Raw genomic sequence first — 16,566 nt, forward strand, 5'->3', positions numbered from 1 at the left:
ATGACGGGCGTCGTTGCCTTCGCTAGGAGAGGAGCGCTCGGTCGCCGTGGGCCGGGGGCTGGACGGGATTCAGACGACAGCCCAGCCTCCGGAATGAACGCCTTCGCGCGGGGCTGTTCACAGCCGTCACCGCCCGGCTGTCGGCCGCGGGCCGCACCCCCGAGTTCCTGTCTGACCCTTGGAGGCGAGGGTCTTGGCCATTTCGTCACCATTTTAACCTCAACCAAAACATAGTTCCTGCACGCAGTCCGCGTTCAGATCGCTATAAATTTAAAAAAGGAAAGAATAAGAAAGAAATAGGGCTGGTTCTGGACCAGGATCGGGATGCTATTTTTATGCATGTGTTAATTGTTCGGTAAACTGTACGCAGTACGGTTTATTCCACTGAGTAGATTTACATCTTGAGAGATTCTTACCTGTAGAAGGTTCTGAATTAAATTCACTGTGCTGGAGGGGCGCCTGGGTGGCTCGGGTGGTTACGCCTCCCGCGCTTGGTTTCGGCTCAGGTCGTGACCTCGGAGTCTTGGGATCAGTCCCGCTGGGGTGGGGGGATGGATGGGGTCTGCTTGAGAGTCTCCCTCTCCCTCTGCCCCTCTGTCTCTCTTGTCTGTCTCTAAAATAAATAAATAAAATCTTAAAAAAAATAAACTTACTGTGCTCGAGCATGTTTTAGTAGGATTTAGATCCAGCCAGCGTTCTGGTCGAGACCTTGCAGGTTTTTTGAGCACATCCAATAAGTACATACATATTACTGGATAGTGCCCAGTCACTACGTCTAGGTATGTGCCCTGCTAAAGCTCCTGTTGACTTTTATAAACAGGTAAACCCGCACAACCAGGTGGACTTCTGAGTGTCATTGACTCTTGTTTTCTGCCATCAAGAATTTGCTTCAGTTCGGGCGCCCGGGTGGCTCAGTTGGTTGGGCGACTGCCTTCGGCTCAGCTCATGATCCTGGAGTCCCGGGATCGAGCCCCGCGTCGGGCTCCCTGCTGGGCGGGGAGTCTGCTGCTCCCTCTGACCCTCCTCCCTCTCGTGCTCTCTGTCTCTCATTCTCTCTCTCTCGCAAATAAATAAAATCTTAAAAAAAAAAATTAAAAAAAAAAAAAAGAATTTGCTTCAGTTCATCAGTCCCTCCTACCTTCATCTACTGTGTAAATTCCTAGTATTCGACCTGAGAATAGGATGTTACATTGGAGATTGTAGTTCACGTATGCTGTGAATCTGAAGATGGAAAGCCAGTTGCTGGAGATACGAAAGTAGGGTTCTCATTCATGTTTGCGTGGGCTTTTTTGTTTTTGTTTTGTTTTGTTTTGGTGGTTTGGTTTTGTTTTACCCCAGAAGGGATGGTGTGATCCCTGTGCCCAAATTCCAATATTTGGAATTCCTGTGGTAGCAGTTTTCATGCAAGTCCAAATTATCTCATTGAAATGAACTTCTAAATGACCAATATAGTAATGGTATTCTTTTTTTTTTTTTTTTACATGTGACCTAATAGCTCCTACCTTATTGTAGTTTTCTGAAATGAGTTCAAAAATCCCATTGGTCTTATTCTGTACACTGGTAGCCAAAAGGTAAGGTAATTTAGAGCATTTTAAAGATGAACTTGTACTTTGAATATTAATTACTTATTTTTCTTAAAAATTAGGTGCACTGAATTAACTATGGTATAATACCTGTTCATTCTTTGCACTGCATTTAAATTTACATTTATTTAGGTAATGAGTTTTGTAATTTATTATATCTATAAGGTAAATACTTAATTTTAGATAAATATATTCTTACTTGATTAACTGCTTTATACTCTTTAGTGAATATCATTTACTTATAAAAGTTCAACTTAGGGAAACGTTTAAAAATAAGTAACAAATGAACAGTGGGAAAGAAACTATCATGAAAATATTACAAACGGCTATTTTTGTTTTTCCTAAGAATTAAATTATGATGTATATAGTAAATGGTCCAATGTGTTAGAGTTCTAGCTGTTGCCAAGCAACGAGGATTCTTGTTTTGCTTTTTCTGTCCTGGTCCCTTACTGCCCTATACTTCTTTTGGTAGAGAAAAAATATTTACCTTAAAAAAAAAAAACTATCAACATTTATAAAACCAATTGAGTAACTTTATGTTAGATTAACCAATCCTCAATTATTGGACATAATAAGTTTTATAGTTAAATAGAAAGGAGTCTTCAGAAGCACTTAATTTACAGTCATCCAAAATTCTAAGGAGAAAGGCCATGGATATGGATTCACAGTCCAAACCTGGAAAGATAAGTATCTCTGAAAGGTCCATCCTTTCAGGAAAAAAGGCTGTTGAGAATATAGATTACCCACACTACTATAATCTCTTAAGGAAAATGAACATGCCTTTTGTGAAAGGAGTTGAAGACAGACATAACTATGGCAGAATTGAAAAGAAATGCAACCCTACTTTTCTTAAATTTCACCCTTATCCCCCTTCAGTCCTGCCAGACTACCATTTACACTATCCTTATCCCCCACCGTATGGGCGAGATTATCCATTATTTCCACTTCGGGATGATGTGCCCTTGAGTGATGCCTGTTCCGGATTTTTGAGTCCTGGTGGCGATGCTGATTTAAAGCCCGGCATTGGCAGAACCATACCAAGCCTGGTGGATTCCAGTGATGTGAAACCACAACATCGAGTTCCCAGGCCAGACACAGGATTTCAAACAACACTGAAAAGGCAAAACATTTTATTAGAAGAACTAAAACAGGACAGGAGATGGAATTCCAGGGCAATACCAGACATTTCCATCAGAGCAAGACTTGGGGGTAAGTAAAGTGACATGGGCTTCATAATTTTTAAACCTTCAAACAAGGGAGAAGAGCGTGGATATAAGTCTGAGTATTTAGCAGTAAATTTCACATAAAATTATAAAGAAGTGAATAAGGAACTCTTACTTTTAAATTATAGATTGTAAGGAAAAACTAGTAAGAATGATTAGCCTTTTATAAACCTATTCATAAAAAAAAAAGTTTTTTAAAAAGTGCGTTAATTAGGATAAGTGACCAACACAAAGTGTATATCAGATAATTTATTCTAGACCTATGGATAACCTAATTTTTCCAGAAGGGCATATATGTTTCATTTTGATAATCGTGTAGCATGCTTCCATATCTATCTGTCTCCCTTGAAAAACCAAATGTGCTGGTGGTTATAAAGAGGTCACAGGAGCTGAAATGAAATGGGAAGGTACTTGAAAGTAGATTTGGGCGTCTGTTAGGAAGCAACCCTTCCACAGCCCTGGACACAGAATTGATGACCCCTTACTGATAGCTTATACCTTACGGTTTCTCTGTGAGAACTCCCAGAGAGTGTCACCGGCCTGGTCCAGAAAGGGTGAGGAACACTTCCAAAGGAAAGCCGCATGGTGTATTTTTGTATGGAGGTGTGTCTGGCAAGGAGGAAGTACAGGGAGGCTAACATCTCTGAGCACGTGGAAAGGAAAAGACCAAATGCTGTAGCAAGAGCTAAGCTTTGTCTATGCCAGAGGCCGCACCCCCTCCATTGGTGCATCTGGCCATAGACTAGAGGCCTAAGGGGACAGAATGTGAAGGAACAGTGACCCCACCACTTGTTGGAGCAGTGGGGATTCATGGTCCCTGCCACTTCTCCATGGAGAGAGGCCATAGTCACTTGGGACCTGGAAGGGGATAAGAATAAAGGAAAAGGTAATAGAAATGAAGAACGCTTCTTCCCAGCCCCACCCTGCAGATACCCACTTTTGAACAGACAGAGCTATTTGGAGAGATACAAGCATATGATAGGAGTTACTCTTTTAATGTGCCCTTCAGCTGTGGACTTAGCACATAGGCTTCAAGAAATCCCTCAGTTTGGAATTTCCATATAAAGGATATGAATGAGGTTCAACAACCTATTTTAAGAAATAAGTATTTTCTAATCTCTTGGAAATGCCATCTAGTGAAATACAGTATTACTGAAAGCTAATGTAATTCACATTGAACAATGGATGAGTTCAGGTCGGTCTTGCAGACACAGAACATCTTACTGATTCCAGCTCTGAAGAAAAGAGCTTGAGCTCACTCTTTTGCTAATGTTTCAACGTAAAATAGTAGTCATTGGGGCGCCTGGGTGGCTCAGTTGGTTAAGCGACTGCCTTCGGCTCAGGTCATGATCCTGGAGTCCCTGGATCAAGTCCCACATCGGGCTCCCTGCTCGGCAGGGAGTCTGCTTCTCCCTCTGACCCTCCCCCCTCTCATGTACTCGCTCTCTCTCATTCTCTCTCTCTCAAATAAACAAATAAAATCTTTAAAAAAAAAAAAAATAGTAGTCATTGTCAGGAATATGTCTTTAAAGGAATTGAAGTTGTTTTTTCTAGTAGTCCTATTTTAGACAAGTATACCACTTTGCTTGTAAGCAGTAAACCCTAGCCTATGTAATTTTTAAGAACAATATTTTTGGTTTGTAAGTTTTTCTAAGATTGGACTCTCAAAACATTATTACAACAAATTAGAGGCTGAAGAAATAATTTATTAAAGCTAATGTAAAATGAAAATAGGGTTAACAGACTGCACCAACAATTCAGAACCAAGTATAGAACTCACTACCTGGATCAGTACAACAGAATTCAGTAGACTTTCTGGGCTTGAGTCCTGGTAGAAGGCTTACTTGCACTATGACCCAGGGCTCTTCATGCCTGTGTATCCATATTTGTAAATTTACGTACTAGTAATACTTCATAAGGTAATAGTGAAGACTAATATAATTCACGTACAGATATCTGGCATGGAGGAATGCACCAATAAATGTTAGCTATTAGAAAGTCCAGAATTTTCAATTCCTTGGCAATAAGAGTACTTCTCTTATTAAATTGTAAGGATTAAATGAATTAAGACATGTAAAGCACTTAACAAAATTCCTGGAACCTGGTTAAAGCATTCAATTAATAGTAGCTGTTAATATTAGCTATTACAGTTTCAAAGAGTAATACTGGCGGTCCATGATTTGGTTCAATATAATTTGTCCTAGGTTTTCAGTGATTTTGTAGATCTTGGAAATAATCATTAATTATAAATAATAAGTACTTTCGGTTTTTAGCAAATCTAAATACACATAATTTCGAATACATTCTGAGAAGAATGTCTTTGTAAAATTAACTATATCACACACGAATATGCTTTTCAGTGGGCTTTCATAAATACCAAAACGATATCACAAAAGATTATATTGCCAATTTCTTGCTTTATTCCAACTTTGTCTAGACAACTGGATTCGGTACTTTTTTGTTCCTAGTTGGCTTTCTTTCTCATACACTAATCAAGTACTCTAAACTTATCCTAATTATATTCAAACCTTTCTTTGGTCTTTTTGCCTCTCCTTACAGGAGATGACACATCTTCCTTATCACAGGAAAAATAGAGGTTGCCTATTATCACAGCCTTGATTTTCCTGTATTCAGCTTCCTAAGATCAACACTTATAACTCTTTGTGTATCTTCCTGCTTTTTTCTTTTTTAGCTACTGTCTCAGCTCAAGCTGCTAAAACAAAATACCACAGACTGGGTGGCTTAAGCAGCAGGCATTTATTTAGGTTGGGAAGTCCAGGATCAAGATACAGGGTAACTTGGTTCCTGGTGAGAGCCCTCTTTCTAGCTTGCAGAGGGCCTGCTTCTTGCTGTTCCCTCCCCAGGCAGAGAGAGAGAGAGACCGCTCTGGTCTCTCCTCCTCTTTTTATAAGGAAAGTAATCCTATCATATAAGCCACACCCTCCAGACCTTATCTAAACCTAATTCCCTCCTGAAGGCCCAACCTTCAAATACCATCACATTGTGGGTAAAAGTTTCAATATACAAATTGGGGGGGTGGGGTATACAAACTTTTACTCCATAACAATCAACCATTTTTTGTTCATCTCCTTAACACTTTTCATCTAAAAAACAGAAACTGTACCGATTAAATACTAACTTCCTATCTCCTCCCCTTCTCCCTGGGCCCCTGGCAATCACCATTTTACTTTCTGTCTCAGAATTTGGCTACTCTGGAAACCTCATATAAGTGAAGTCATAAAGTATTGGTCTTTTTGTGACTGGCTTATTTCATTTAGCATAATGTCCTCGTGAATAAAAATGTTCACGTTGTAGCATGTATCAGAATTTCTTTTTAAGGCTAAATAATATTCCTTTTTATGTATATACCACATTTTGTTTATTTATCCATCGGTGGACACTTGGGTTGCTTCACCTTTTGGCTATTGTGAATAATACTGCTATGAACTTAGGGGTGTAAATCTCTTCAAGACCCTGCTTTCAGTTCTTTGGGGTATATACCCAAAAGTGGAATTGCTCAATTACATGGTAATTCCATGTTTAATGTTTTGAGAAACCACCATACTATTTTCCATAGTGGCTACTCCATTTTAAATTGCCACCAACAATGCACAAATACAATTCCTTGCATTCAAGGAATAAACCTCACTTGGTCATGGTGTATAATACTTTCAATGTGCTGTTAAATTCTATTTTTTAGTATTTTGAGGATTTTTGCATCAGTATTTATCAGGAATATTGATCTGTAGTTTTCTTGTAGTGTCTTTGTCTGACTTTGGTATCAAGGTAATGTTGGCCTCATAGAATGAGTTTGGGAGCATCCCCTTCTCTTCAGTATTTTTGGAAGAGTTTGAGAAGGATTGGTATTAATTTCTCTTTAAATGTTTTGTAGAATTCACCAGTGAAGCCATCTGGTCATGAGCTTTTCTTTGTTGGGAAGTTTTTGATTATTGATTCTCCCTATTAGTTACAGATCTGTTCATATTTTCTGTTTCTAAATGATTCAGTCTTGGTAGGTTGTCTGTTTCTAGGAATTTGTCTATTTCATCTAGGTTATATAATTTGTTGGTGCACAGTTGTTCATAGTACATTCTTATCCTTTTTATTTCTGTAAATTTGTTAGTTTGCAACCTCAGGAGTTCTTTGGGTGAAATCTAAAACTGGCCCTCATACATGGAGGGCAGAGAGAGAACAAAGAAAGAGGCAGGTCACCCCAGATGGGTAAGTGGCAGGTTTAATAAGAAAGAGAACTTACATACAAGGCTTGTCTTGGGGGCTGCAAGACAAGTAGATCTCCACACCTGGCCTTTGGAATCCTAAAAGTCTGTATAAAGACCTTAACAGGGTTCAGTCATATTACCATCCAGATGGTCTCAACAACACCTTACTCTGGGCTACATTCTTGAAACAGCTCCTGCTGGGGGAACGGTGGGCAGAAAGTACATTTCTAGGACAGGGGAGTGGGTGAGAAGCCTCCCATGCCGGAGTCCAGCTCACAGGTAGTCACATCCTCTTGATGACTCCTCCAACAAATATTAGTTGTTCTGTCCCCTTTCTCATTTATGATTTTAGTTTATTTGAGTCTTCTCTCTTTTTTTTCTGAGTCCATCTAGCTAAATGTTTGTCAATTTCTTTTTTATATTTTCAAAAAAAACACTCTTGCTTTCATTGATTCTATTGTTTTTTTCTTCTCTATTTTGTGTATCTCTACTCTGATCTTTATTTCCTTCTTTCTGCTAGCTTTGGGTTTAGTTTCTTTCTTTTTTTTTTTTTTTTGTACTTCCTTAAGTTATAAATTTAGGTTGTTCATTTGAGATCTCTTTTCATTAAGATAAGTGTTTATACCAATAAACTTCCCTCTTAGTTCTACTTTTGTTGAATCCCATAACTTTTGTTGTATTGTGCTTTTGTTTTCATTTTTCTCGAGATAATTTCTAATTTTCCATGTGATTTCTGCTTTGGTTATTCAGGGGTGTGGTGTTTAATTTTCATATATTGATTTGTAGTTTCATTCCATTTTGTTGATTTCTACTTTGATTCCATTGTGATCAGAAATATACTTTGCATGATTTCAGTCTTCTAAAAATTATAAAGACATGTTTCATGGCCTACGATATAATTTGTTCTATAGAATGTTCCATGTGCACCTGAGAAAAATATGTGTTCTGCTTGGGTATTCTGTTGGATAAAGCATTCTGTATATGTCTTTTGTGACAGATTTTTGTTTGAGTTCTTTATTTCCTTATTGATCTTTGTCTAGTTGTTCTATCCATTACTGAAAGTAAAATATTGAGGTCTCCAATTACTAGTGTAGAGTTACTTCTCCCTTAAATTCTGTCAATATTTGCATCATATATTTTGAAGGTCTATGTTTGGTGCATATAGATAAAGTAGAGAACAGAAAAGTAGAAAAAATCAACTAAACCTGAACCTGGTTCTTTGAAAATAACAAAATTGACCTATCTTTGGCTATATTGAGAAAGAAAACTCAGAGAAGACCACTAACGATGGTATTTTAGATGTTGAAAAATGTATTTCTAACCATTAGAGGAGAGAAAACACATGAATAAGAAAATATACATAGAATAGTCCTTAAATCTTTCTGTTAAAGTTTTGTTTCTTTAAAACATTATAGAAATGTTTTATAATAAAAATAATAGGGCCTATGGAAAAATAGTGTTCATGGCAGATCCCTCCAAACTCACTCAATTTCATGGGTTACACACAAAACCAACTCACGATGAAAATATCACAGTTTCAAACATGTTAAATCTCTAATAAGTGAAGAAATAGTACAGTGCTTCCCTTTACAAAGGACTTGATATTTGTTTGGTGGCATGAAAGTGGTGAAGTGAGATTGTGCATTATGAGGAGGAGGTGTGTAATCGCTGGTCCCAAAGGTGACCCTTGGCAGCTCACTCCTTCCTGTGAGTGCCTGCCACCCTCCTACCATGAGGTGAGGTCTGTTTCCTGCCCACGTTGATTCTGGGCTCTCGCCTATATTAGCAACCATGCTGCAAGTGGAGACTTTTTTTTTGTACTTGCAAATTGGGATTGGACCTCTTGGGATCTTCCTCTGGATTCTCAGTCACTATTTTGTGAAAAATTCTAGAAAGGCCCATAGGGGGAAAGAAAAGTAACAAAAAACAAGGCACTGGTCAGCAGACCCAGCTCAGCTCCCTGGTAACAGTCAACACCCACTTGCCAGCCAGTGAGTGAGATAATTTTGGGCCTCTTGAGCAATCCCAAGTGGTAGCACATGACCTACAACACCCAGACCAGCTTCAGAGTCCTGGGAGACAACGAATGGTTGCTTAAGATGCTCGGCTTTGGCATGCTTTGTTTGGCAGCAGGAGACACTGAAATGAGGTAAGGGAAATGACGTCATCATACTTACCTGAGGCTCATTCAGGTTGTACAGAACCCGGTTCCTTGCATTGGAGGTGTCAGATTCCCCGTACTGCACAGCCAGGGACACCCTCGTCCTGGACAGCCGGGGACACCCTCGTCCTGGAGGCTACCTGTGCCCCTTGGCACACGGCCTCCTCTGTCTTCCAAGTCAACAGTGGTGTATCGAGGCTTTCTCAGACTCTAATCTTCCTGACTTCCCCTTTGTCAAGGTTAGATCAAATATTATCTTCAGGAAGATGTTCCTAACTCCCCACAATCCGGCTGGGCCAGTACTGTTCCTCTGCACTCCCACAGCACGCAGAGAACAAGTATTATTACAGTTGCCACACGACCCTGAAGCTATCTACTAACATGACTGTATTTTCCACTTACTCACGAGCACCTCAAAACCAGGAACCCCCTCTTCTGTCTTTGTGTACGCATCTACTTCCATTTACAACACAGTAAATATTTGTTGCAGTCTGTGTGCGTATTCGCTAGTCTCTTAGGACTTCTATCATTAGATAACTTATCTGCATAGTAACCAGACTCCTCTGTGTTGCCACCATCCCTAATACATCTACATGCTCATCTGCAGATTCATAGTACTCAACAGACTTCTTCAAATAATGAGTAGTAACAAATAATTCTGCACGACTACCATTATCCTAACATGTAAATTCCAGAGTTACTCAGTTCTCACTGCTAAGAAAAGTTGTTATATAATCCATTGAAATGTCAGTTAACATCCCACAGTGTGGCTTTCTCATAGGAAATATTTCTGGTGGAAGAAAAAGAAACAAACAACAACAAAAAAACTTCTATCACATTTTTAACCCAAAGCACATACATCTTTGTTTTCAGGTTGGACAAGCCCACTCAAAGTTACTCCTTTACCACCTCGTCATGAAGCATGCTCAATAAATCACACGTTCGCATTTGATGAAGAAGCAACATGTACAGTAAGATTTCCTGACTGGGTGGTGTTATACAATATTTGTAATTAATTTCTTTGTCCGTGTGTCTGATATTTTATGTCCTGCAAAAAAATGGCTGCCATTTATAAAGTACTTCTTACGTGCCAGGAGCTGTGCGGACCTTCACAGAGATGGTGTACTGTGTCTCGTCTTGTGCCTTCCTACAACGAGACTGTGGGGAGGAGTGAGTAGTAAATGCTGGTAGTGCCCAACCCAGACGCCCTTTACTGGCAAGGGCATCCTCTTCTAGGGGCACCGAGTGGTGGCCACGCAACAGCAGACAGCCACCAGCCTGGAGGACTGCCCCTGCCACACTGTCCCCTCAGACTTTGGCCCACGGCTGACGGACTTCCTTGAGGAAACAGATCTAAATCTAAGCTGGATGCTGCTGAGACCACATTGTCACTAGCCTCTTGCCCTGGTTCTACCCTGCTCTTCACCTAGAGTGTTCCTATAGTGTACGACTTGAGCAAAAATCCTGTTTCCGTCCCTGCTTCTGGACAAAGCAGTGTTGTTATCCCCACTTTATCTGAGAAAGCTAATGCCCAGTGACATTAACTAATTGACTTTTAACCCTACAGTAAGTATGAAACCAAAATTTAAACCTAGGCATCTTTCTAAATTTAAGGATTGTGTTACTAACCATTTTTCTATGTGGATTGTATAGTCTCTAAAGCCTGATATTTAAATGACTTGAAGACCCCAAGGGGCATACAGATATCTCAAGGTTTTTTCTTTCCTAAAAAAAAAAATGGCTTTATTGTGATATATTTCATACACACACAAGTCATCCATTTAGAGTGTTCAGTGTTTTTTTTCTTATGATACAGAATTGAGCAATGTCACCACGATCTAATTCTAGAACATTTGCATCACCCCAAAAAGAAACCCCATACCCATTAGCAATAAAGATATGAACACTTTTAAGGAATCAGTTTCCATTTCTGTAAGTCCCTTCCGAAAATTGATCTGCCTGCGAACTTATCTGCAGTTGTAGCATTAGATTTATTTCTACTTTCCCCGTCTCTTCCTTCATGATTACCCATTCTAATTTTACCACAGAGGTAAATATTAGAGATATTAGAGATAGAATAGAGGAATATTAGTAGAGAGGTTCCCATTGAATCAGATTCCAAGAACACTAAAGATGAAGTCAAATAGCAAATTTAGTCCCTTCTTTATGAAATATTACTAAACATGTAGAGAACAGAAATAGAAAAAAGATACACCAGCAAGAGAATAGCTACTATAAAGATTTACTTTGAGAAAATGGTGTAATTGAGAAAATGGTGTAAATGATAAATTTGAGGCTCTGAAAACAAACGTTTCATAAAGAAATTGAAGATACATAACATATAGAAGTGGCAGCCTATAAAGACTAATCAGGAAGTGGAAAAGATGGTGTATTGAAGAAAAATCCAGACACCAATGAAAGATTATACTATGGTATCTATGATAAACCAAAATGATGATGAACAGTAATATGAACCACCAGAAAATGAGGAGGCATAAATTTCAGATACTGCTAGAGAAGATGTGGACACAGGTTCAGAAGAATTAATTGTCTCCCTGATGATGAACAGTAAGAACACACAGATTTCAGAATCTTTGTCTCTACAAGAGGAGGACCAATCTTATCCACACATTATCCAGCAACCGTATCAGTACAATACCCACAGGACACAGGTGAATGCGACAGATCTTGTGAATTGCTGAGAAGTTCACAATAAAAGATATTTTTAAAGAATTGTTGTCAATTCTAATTTAGTATACTTTTTAGAAGTGAAAAACTGATGTGATTTTGTATTCCTATATCCCTTCTTTTTGACAGTAGATCCATTGGGATTTTTTTGTTTTTCTTTATTATTATTATTAACATATAATGTATTATTTGTTCCAGGGGTACAGGTCTGTGATTCATCAGTTTTACACAATACGCAGCGCTCACCACAACACATACCCTCCCCAATGTCCATCACCCAGCCACCCCATCCCTCCCACGCCCCTCCACTCCAGCAACCCTCAGTTTGTTTCCTGAGATTAAGGGTCTCTTATGGTTTGTCTCCCTCTCTTGTTTCTTCTTGTTTCATTTTTTCCTCTCTTCCCCTATGATCCTTTGCCTTCTTTCTCAAATTCCACATATCAGTGAGATCATATGATAATTGTCTTTCTCTGATTGATTTATTTCATTTAGCATAATACCCTCTGGTTCCATCCACTGCAAATGGTAAGATTTTTTTTTTTTTTTTATGGTCACATAATATTCCATTGTATATATATACCACATCTTCCTTATCCATTCATCTGTTGATGGGCTCTTTCCATAGTTTGGCTATTGTGGACATTGCTGTTATAAACATTGGGGTACAGGTGCCCTTTCAGATTACTACATTTGTATCTTTGGGGTAAATACCCAGTAGTGCAATTGCTGGGTCATAGGGTAGCTCTATTTTCAACTTTTTGAGGAACCTCCATACCGTTTTCCAGAGTGGCTGCACCAGCTTGCATTCCCACCAACAGTGTAGGAGGGTTCCCCTTTCTCCGCATCCCTGCCAACATCTGTCATTTCCTGACTTGTTAGTTTTAGCCATTCTGACTGGTGTGAGGTGGTATCTCATTGTGGTTTTGATTTATATTTCCCTGATGCCGAGTGACGCTGAGCACTTTTTCATGTGTCTGTTGGCCATTTGGATGTCTTCTTTGGATAAATGTCTGTTCATGTCTTCTGCCCATTTCTTGATTGGATTATTTGTTCCTTGGTGTTGAGTTTGATAAGTTCTTTATAGATTTTGGATACTAGCCCTTTATCTGATAAGACATTTGCAAGTATCTTCTCCCATTCTGTCGGTTGTCTTTTGGTTTTGTTGACTGTTTCCTTTAGCTGTGCAAAAGCTTTTTAACAGTAGATCCATTGGTTTTACTTGCTTGTTCGTTCTGTCTCTAACATAGCTCTTATTCTTACTTATGTTTATATGTGATTTCCAGAAAAGATACAGAAATTACACCGATCATGTAGCAGCAGTTGATTTGGCAAGGATTCAATACTTATTAGGATATAACATTAATAATGTTAGATGGATTTGGGTGACCTCTATGCTAAACATAGATTTTTTTTTTTAATCTGTAAAGGCACTGAAATATCTGTTCATGACTCTTGCTGATAGGAGTCATTGTAAACTGTGTGGCAATTAACAGGAGAACAGGATATTGGGGGATTTAGTATAGACAAAACTACATATAGTAGAATAAGATAGCACAATTAACAAATTGACCTAATAGACATATATAAATACACGTTTTTGCAAGGACCATTAATAAAAATGACCACATACTGTACCATAAAACAATGAGAAATTTTTCAAATATTTATTTATTTATTTATTTATTTATTTTTTAAAAGATTTTATTTATTTATTTGACAGAGAGAGAGACAGCGAAAGAGGGAACACAAGCAGGGGGAGTGCGAGAGGGAGAAGCAGGCTTCCCGCTGAGCAGGGAGCCCGACGTGGGGCTCGATCCCAGGACCCTGGGATCATGACCTGAGCCGAAGGCAGATGCTTAACTGACTGAGCCACCCAGGTGCCCCTCAAATATTTATTTTTAAAATTTTTTTGGCTTAGATATTTATTTTTTTTATTTTAATTTCAGTGTGATTAACATACAGTGTTATATTAGTTTCAGATGTACAATATAGTGATTCATCAATTGTATACATCACTCAAATATTTTAAATCATACAGAGTATGTTTTTTGACCAGAAGACAATTATGACACATCAAAACACCCTAGAAAATCACGTATTTGGAAATGTAAAAATATATTTATGAATGAGTCATGGGCCAAAGAAAAATCATAAAGGAAACTAGAAAATATCTTGAACTGAATGATAACAGTAATATAGTAGCAAAATGTGTGGGAATGAGGTACAATAATGCCTAGAGGAAAATATGTAATCTTAAATGAATATGTTGTAACAGAATGAAATCTCTGCAGAGAAGGAATTAAAAAGCACCATGATTTGAGATGGCAGTCTTTGAACAGCACTGACTGTGTAAGAGAAGTTTAAAGGAAAGAGTCACCGTTTGGAGGTTGGGTGATGAAAAGAAAAAAAAAAAATGAGGGCAAGAGGAACAATTAACATTCTGAAAGACAGAAGGAATGAATTGAGTAGAAGTTACACAACCCCTCTGGTAACAATCACCTGCTATAAGAAAACACCTTCATTAGAGAAAGTGCTGTACTTTGCTACACTGACAGAAGGGGGCAGCATTGAACTAAAAATATTGCAACCCACACCAAATCCATCAAATGAATGGACGAAAACCAGATAAATGTTTAAAGAAACTAACAAAACAGAAAATAAGAATCAAAATACTTTAATGAAAATAAGAGTCAAAAGAAAAATCAAAATACTTTAATAGGAATACAAAATACCAAATCAACTACAGAACAGAAGAAAATCATTTGAGGATATGAAAAGCTGTCTTCATACAGAAATCTAAAAAATAAATACAAATAAAATTGACAGTGAAAAAATAAAAGAAATGGAAATTTCATTCAGAAAATAAGAATTACACTGTGCAAAAGGGAAAAGAGATTCAAATAAAATTTTAAGAAGAAACAGGGGTACCTGGGTGGCTCAGTCAGTTAAGCATCTGACTCTTGGTTTTGGCTCAGGTCACGGTCTTGGGGTTGTGAGATCAAGCCCCCCGCGTCTGGCTCCGCACTCTATGGGGAGTCTGCTGGAGAGTCTCTTTCTCCCTCTCCCTCTGCTCCCCTCCCTCCGCTCACACACTTGCTCACCTTCTTTCTCTCTCTCTAAAATAAATCTTTTAAAAATTTTTAATAAGGGACTTTGAGGAAAGGCAAGAAAGCATCCAACAGAAAAAAAGAGATGAAGAGTCAGTTAAAAATATTTGAGTGAAACTGGTTAAGATGGAAGAAGAAACAATATACATGTGCATGGAATTCCTGAAGAAGAAAAGCCAATCAACGGGATGGAATTAGTAGGTTCAACCAGGGTTTGTCAGCCTTGCAGCATTGACATTTTGGGTTGGATCAGTTCTTTGCCATGGGAGACTGTTGTATGCAACGTAGGATAACTGGCAGCATTCTGGCTTCTGCCCACTACATGCTGGTAGCACCCTTCCTGGTGGATGAAAGTTCCTTCTCCAAAGCTAGAAAATGAACAGCAAAGTAAACCAAAAGAAAGTACAAAAAGAAATTTAAAATAAAAAATAAGAAAAGACATTAATGAAGTAGAGGAGATGGAGTATCAGGTGCTCCATTTCCTTTTCTGCCTTGAACATATAATAAATTGGACAAAATATGAGAAATAATGGTTTCCAGACACTGGACAAAAGGTAGTGAAGGACTGGAATGTCTAACGGAGTGAAAATAACCATGTGAACTTTACAATTTCACCAGCTTACTGCCTGGAGGCAGTTTCTGAGTTACAGTCCAGGGAAGTGAAGTCCATGCCTTCTTGAGTTGAGAAGACAGAGATTGGAGTTCTGGGTGTCCAAGGCATCCGGAGTTTGCAGACTACAGTACCAGAGAGGAGGGAGTTGCAGAGAGCTGGGCAAGAGAATGTGCATGTCTGTGAGCACTGATCTGGGCACTGACAAAATGAACCTACCGAAGTTGAGAAAAGATGTTCTCTAGAGCACTGCAGGATCATGATTGTCCTCTGAAGCTCAAACAGGGCACGGGATGGTCCAGGTCCCCACTTGTAGAACACAGAATATCAGGTAGAATCTTCAGAAGGATATCACTTTTCTGCATGTGGCTGTCCAATTTTCCCAACACCATTTGTTGAAGAGACTGTTTTTTCCATTGGACATTCTTTCCTGCTTTGTCAAAGATGAGTTGACCATAGAGTTGAGGGTCCATTTCTGGGCTCTCTATTCTGTTCCATTGATCTGTGTGTCTGTTTTTGTCCCAGTACCATACTGTTTTGATGATGACAGCTTTGTAATAGAGCTGGAAGTCCGGAATTGTGATGCCGCCAGCTTTGCTTTTCTTTTTCAACATTCCTCTGGCTATGCGGGGTCTTTTCTGGTTCCATACAAATTTTAGGATTATTTGTTCCATTTCTTTGAAGAAAGTGGATGGTATTTTGATGGGGATTGCATTGAATGTGTAGATTGCTCTAGGTAGGATTGACATCTTCACAATATTTGTTCTTCCAATCCATGAGCATGGAACGTTTTTCCATTTCTTTGTGTCTTCCTCAATTTCTTTCATGAGTATTTTATAGTTTTCTGAGTACAGATCCTTTGCCTCTTTGGTTAGATTTATTCCTAGGTATCTTATGGTTTTGGGTGCAATTGTAAATGGGATCGACTCCTTAATTTCTCTTTCTTCTGACTTGTTGTTGGTGGATAAAGAAGA

At 38.7% G+C, this 16,566-nt stretch overlaps 1 protein-coding gene across 1 annotated transcript in view; it reads left to right on the plus strand.

Moving 5' to 3' along the window:
- Window positions 1-2,233: 2,233 nt before the first annotated feature.
- SPMIP7 (sperm microtubule inner protein 7) overlaps window positions 2,234-16,566 on the plus strand; it is a 59,880-nt gene continuing 45,547 nt past the window's right edge. The window contains exons 1-2 of the mRNA XM_036101812.2: window positions 2,234-2,792; window positions 10,061-10,158. Coding sequence (XP_035957705.2) covers window positions 2,234-2,792; window positions 10,061-10,158 — 657 coding nt within the window. The remainder of the gene's footprint in view (window positions 2,793-10,060; window positions 10,159-16,566) is intronic.

This window comes from Halichoerus grypus, chromosome 12 (genome assembly GCF_964656455.1).
Source record: "Halichoerus grypus chromosome 12, mHalGry1.hap1.1, whole genome shotgun sequence".
NCBI classification, from domain to species: domain Eukaryota; kingdom Metazoa; phylum Chordata; class Mammalia; order Carnivora; family Phocidae; genus Halichoerus; species Halichoerus grypus.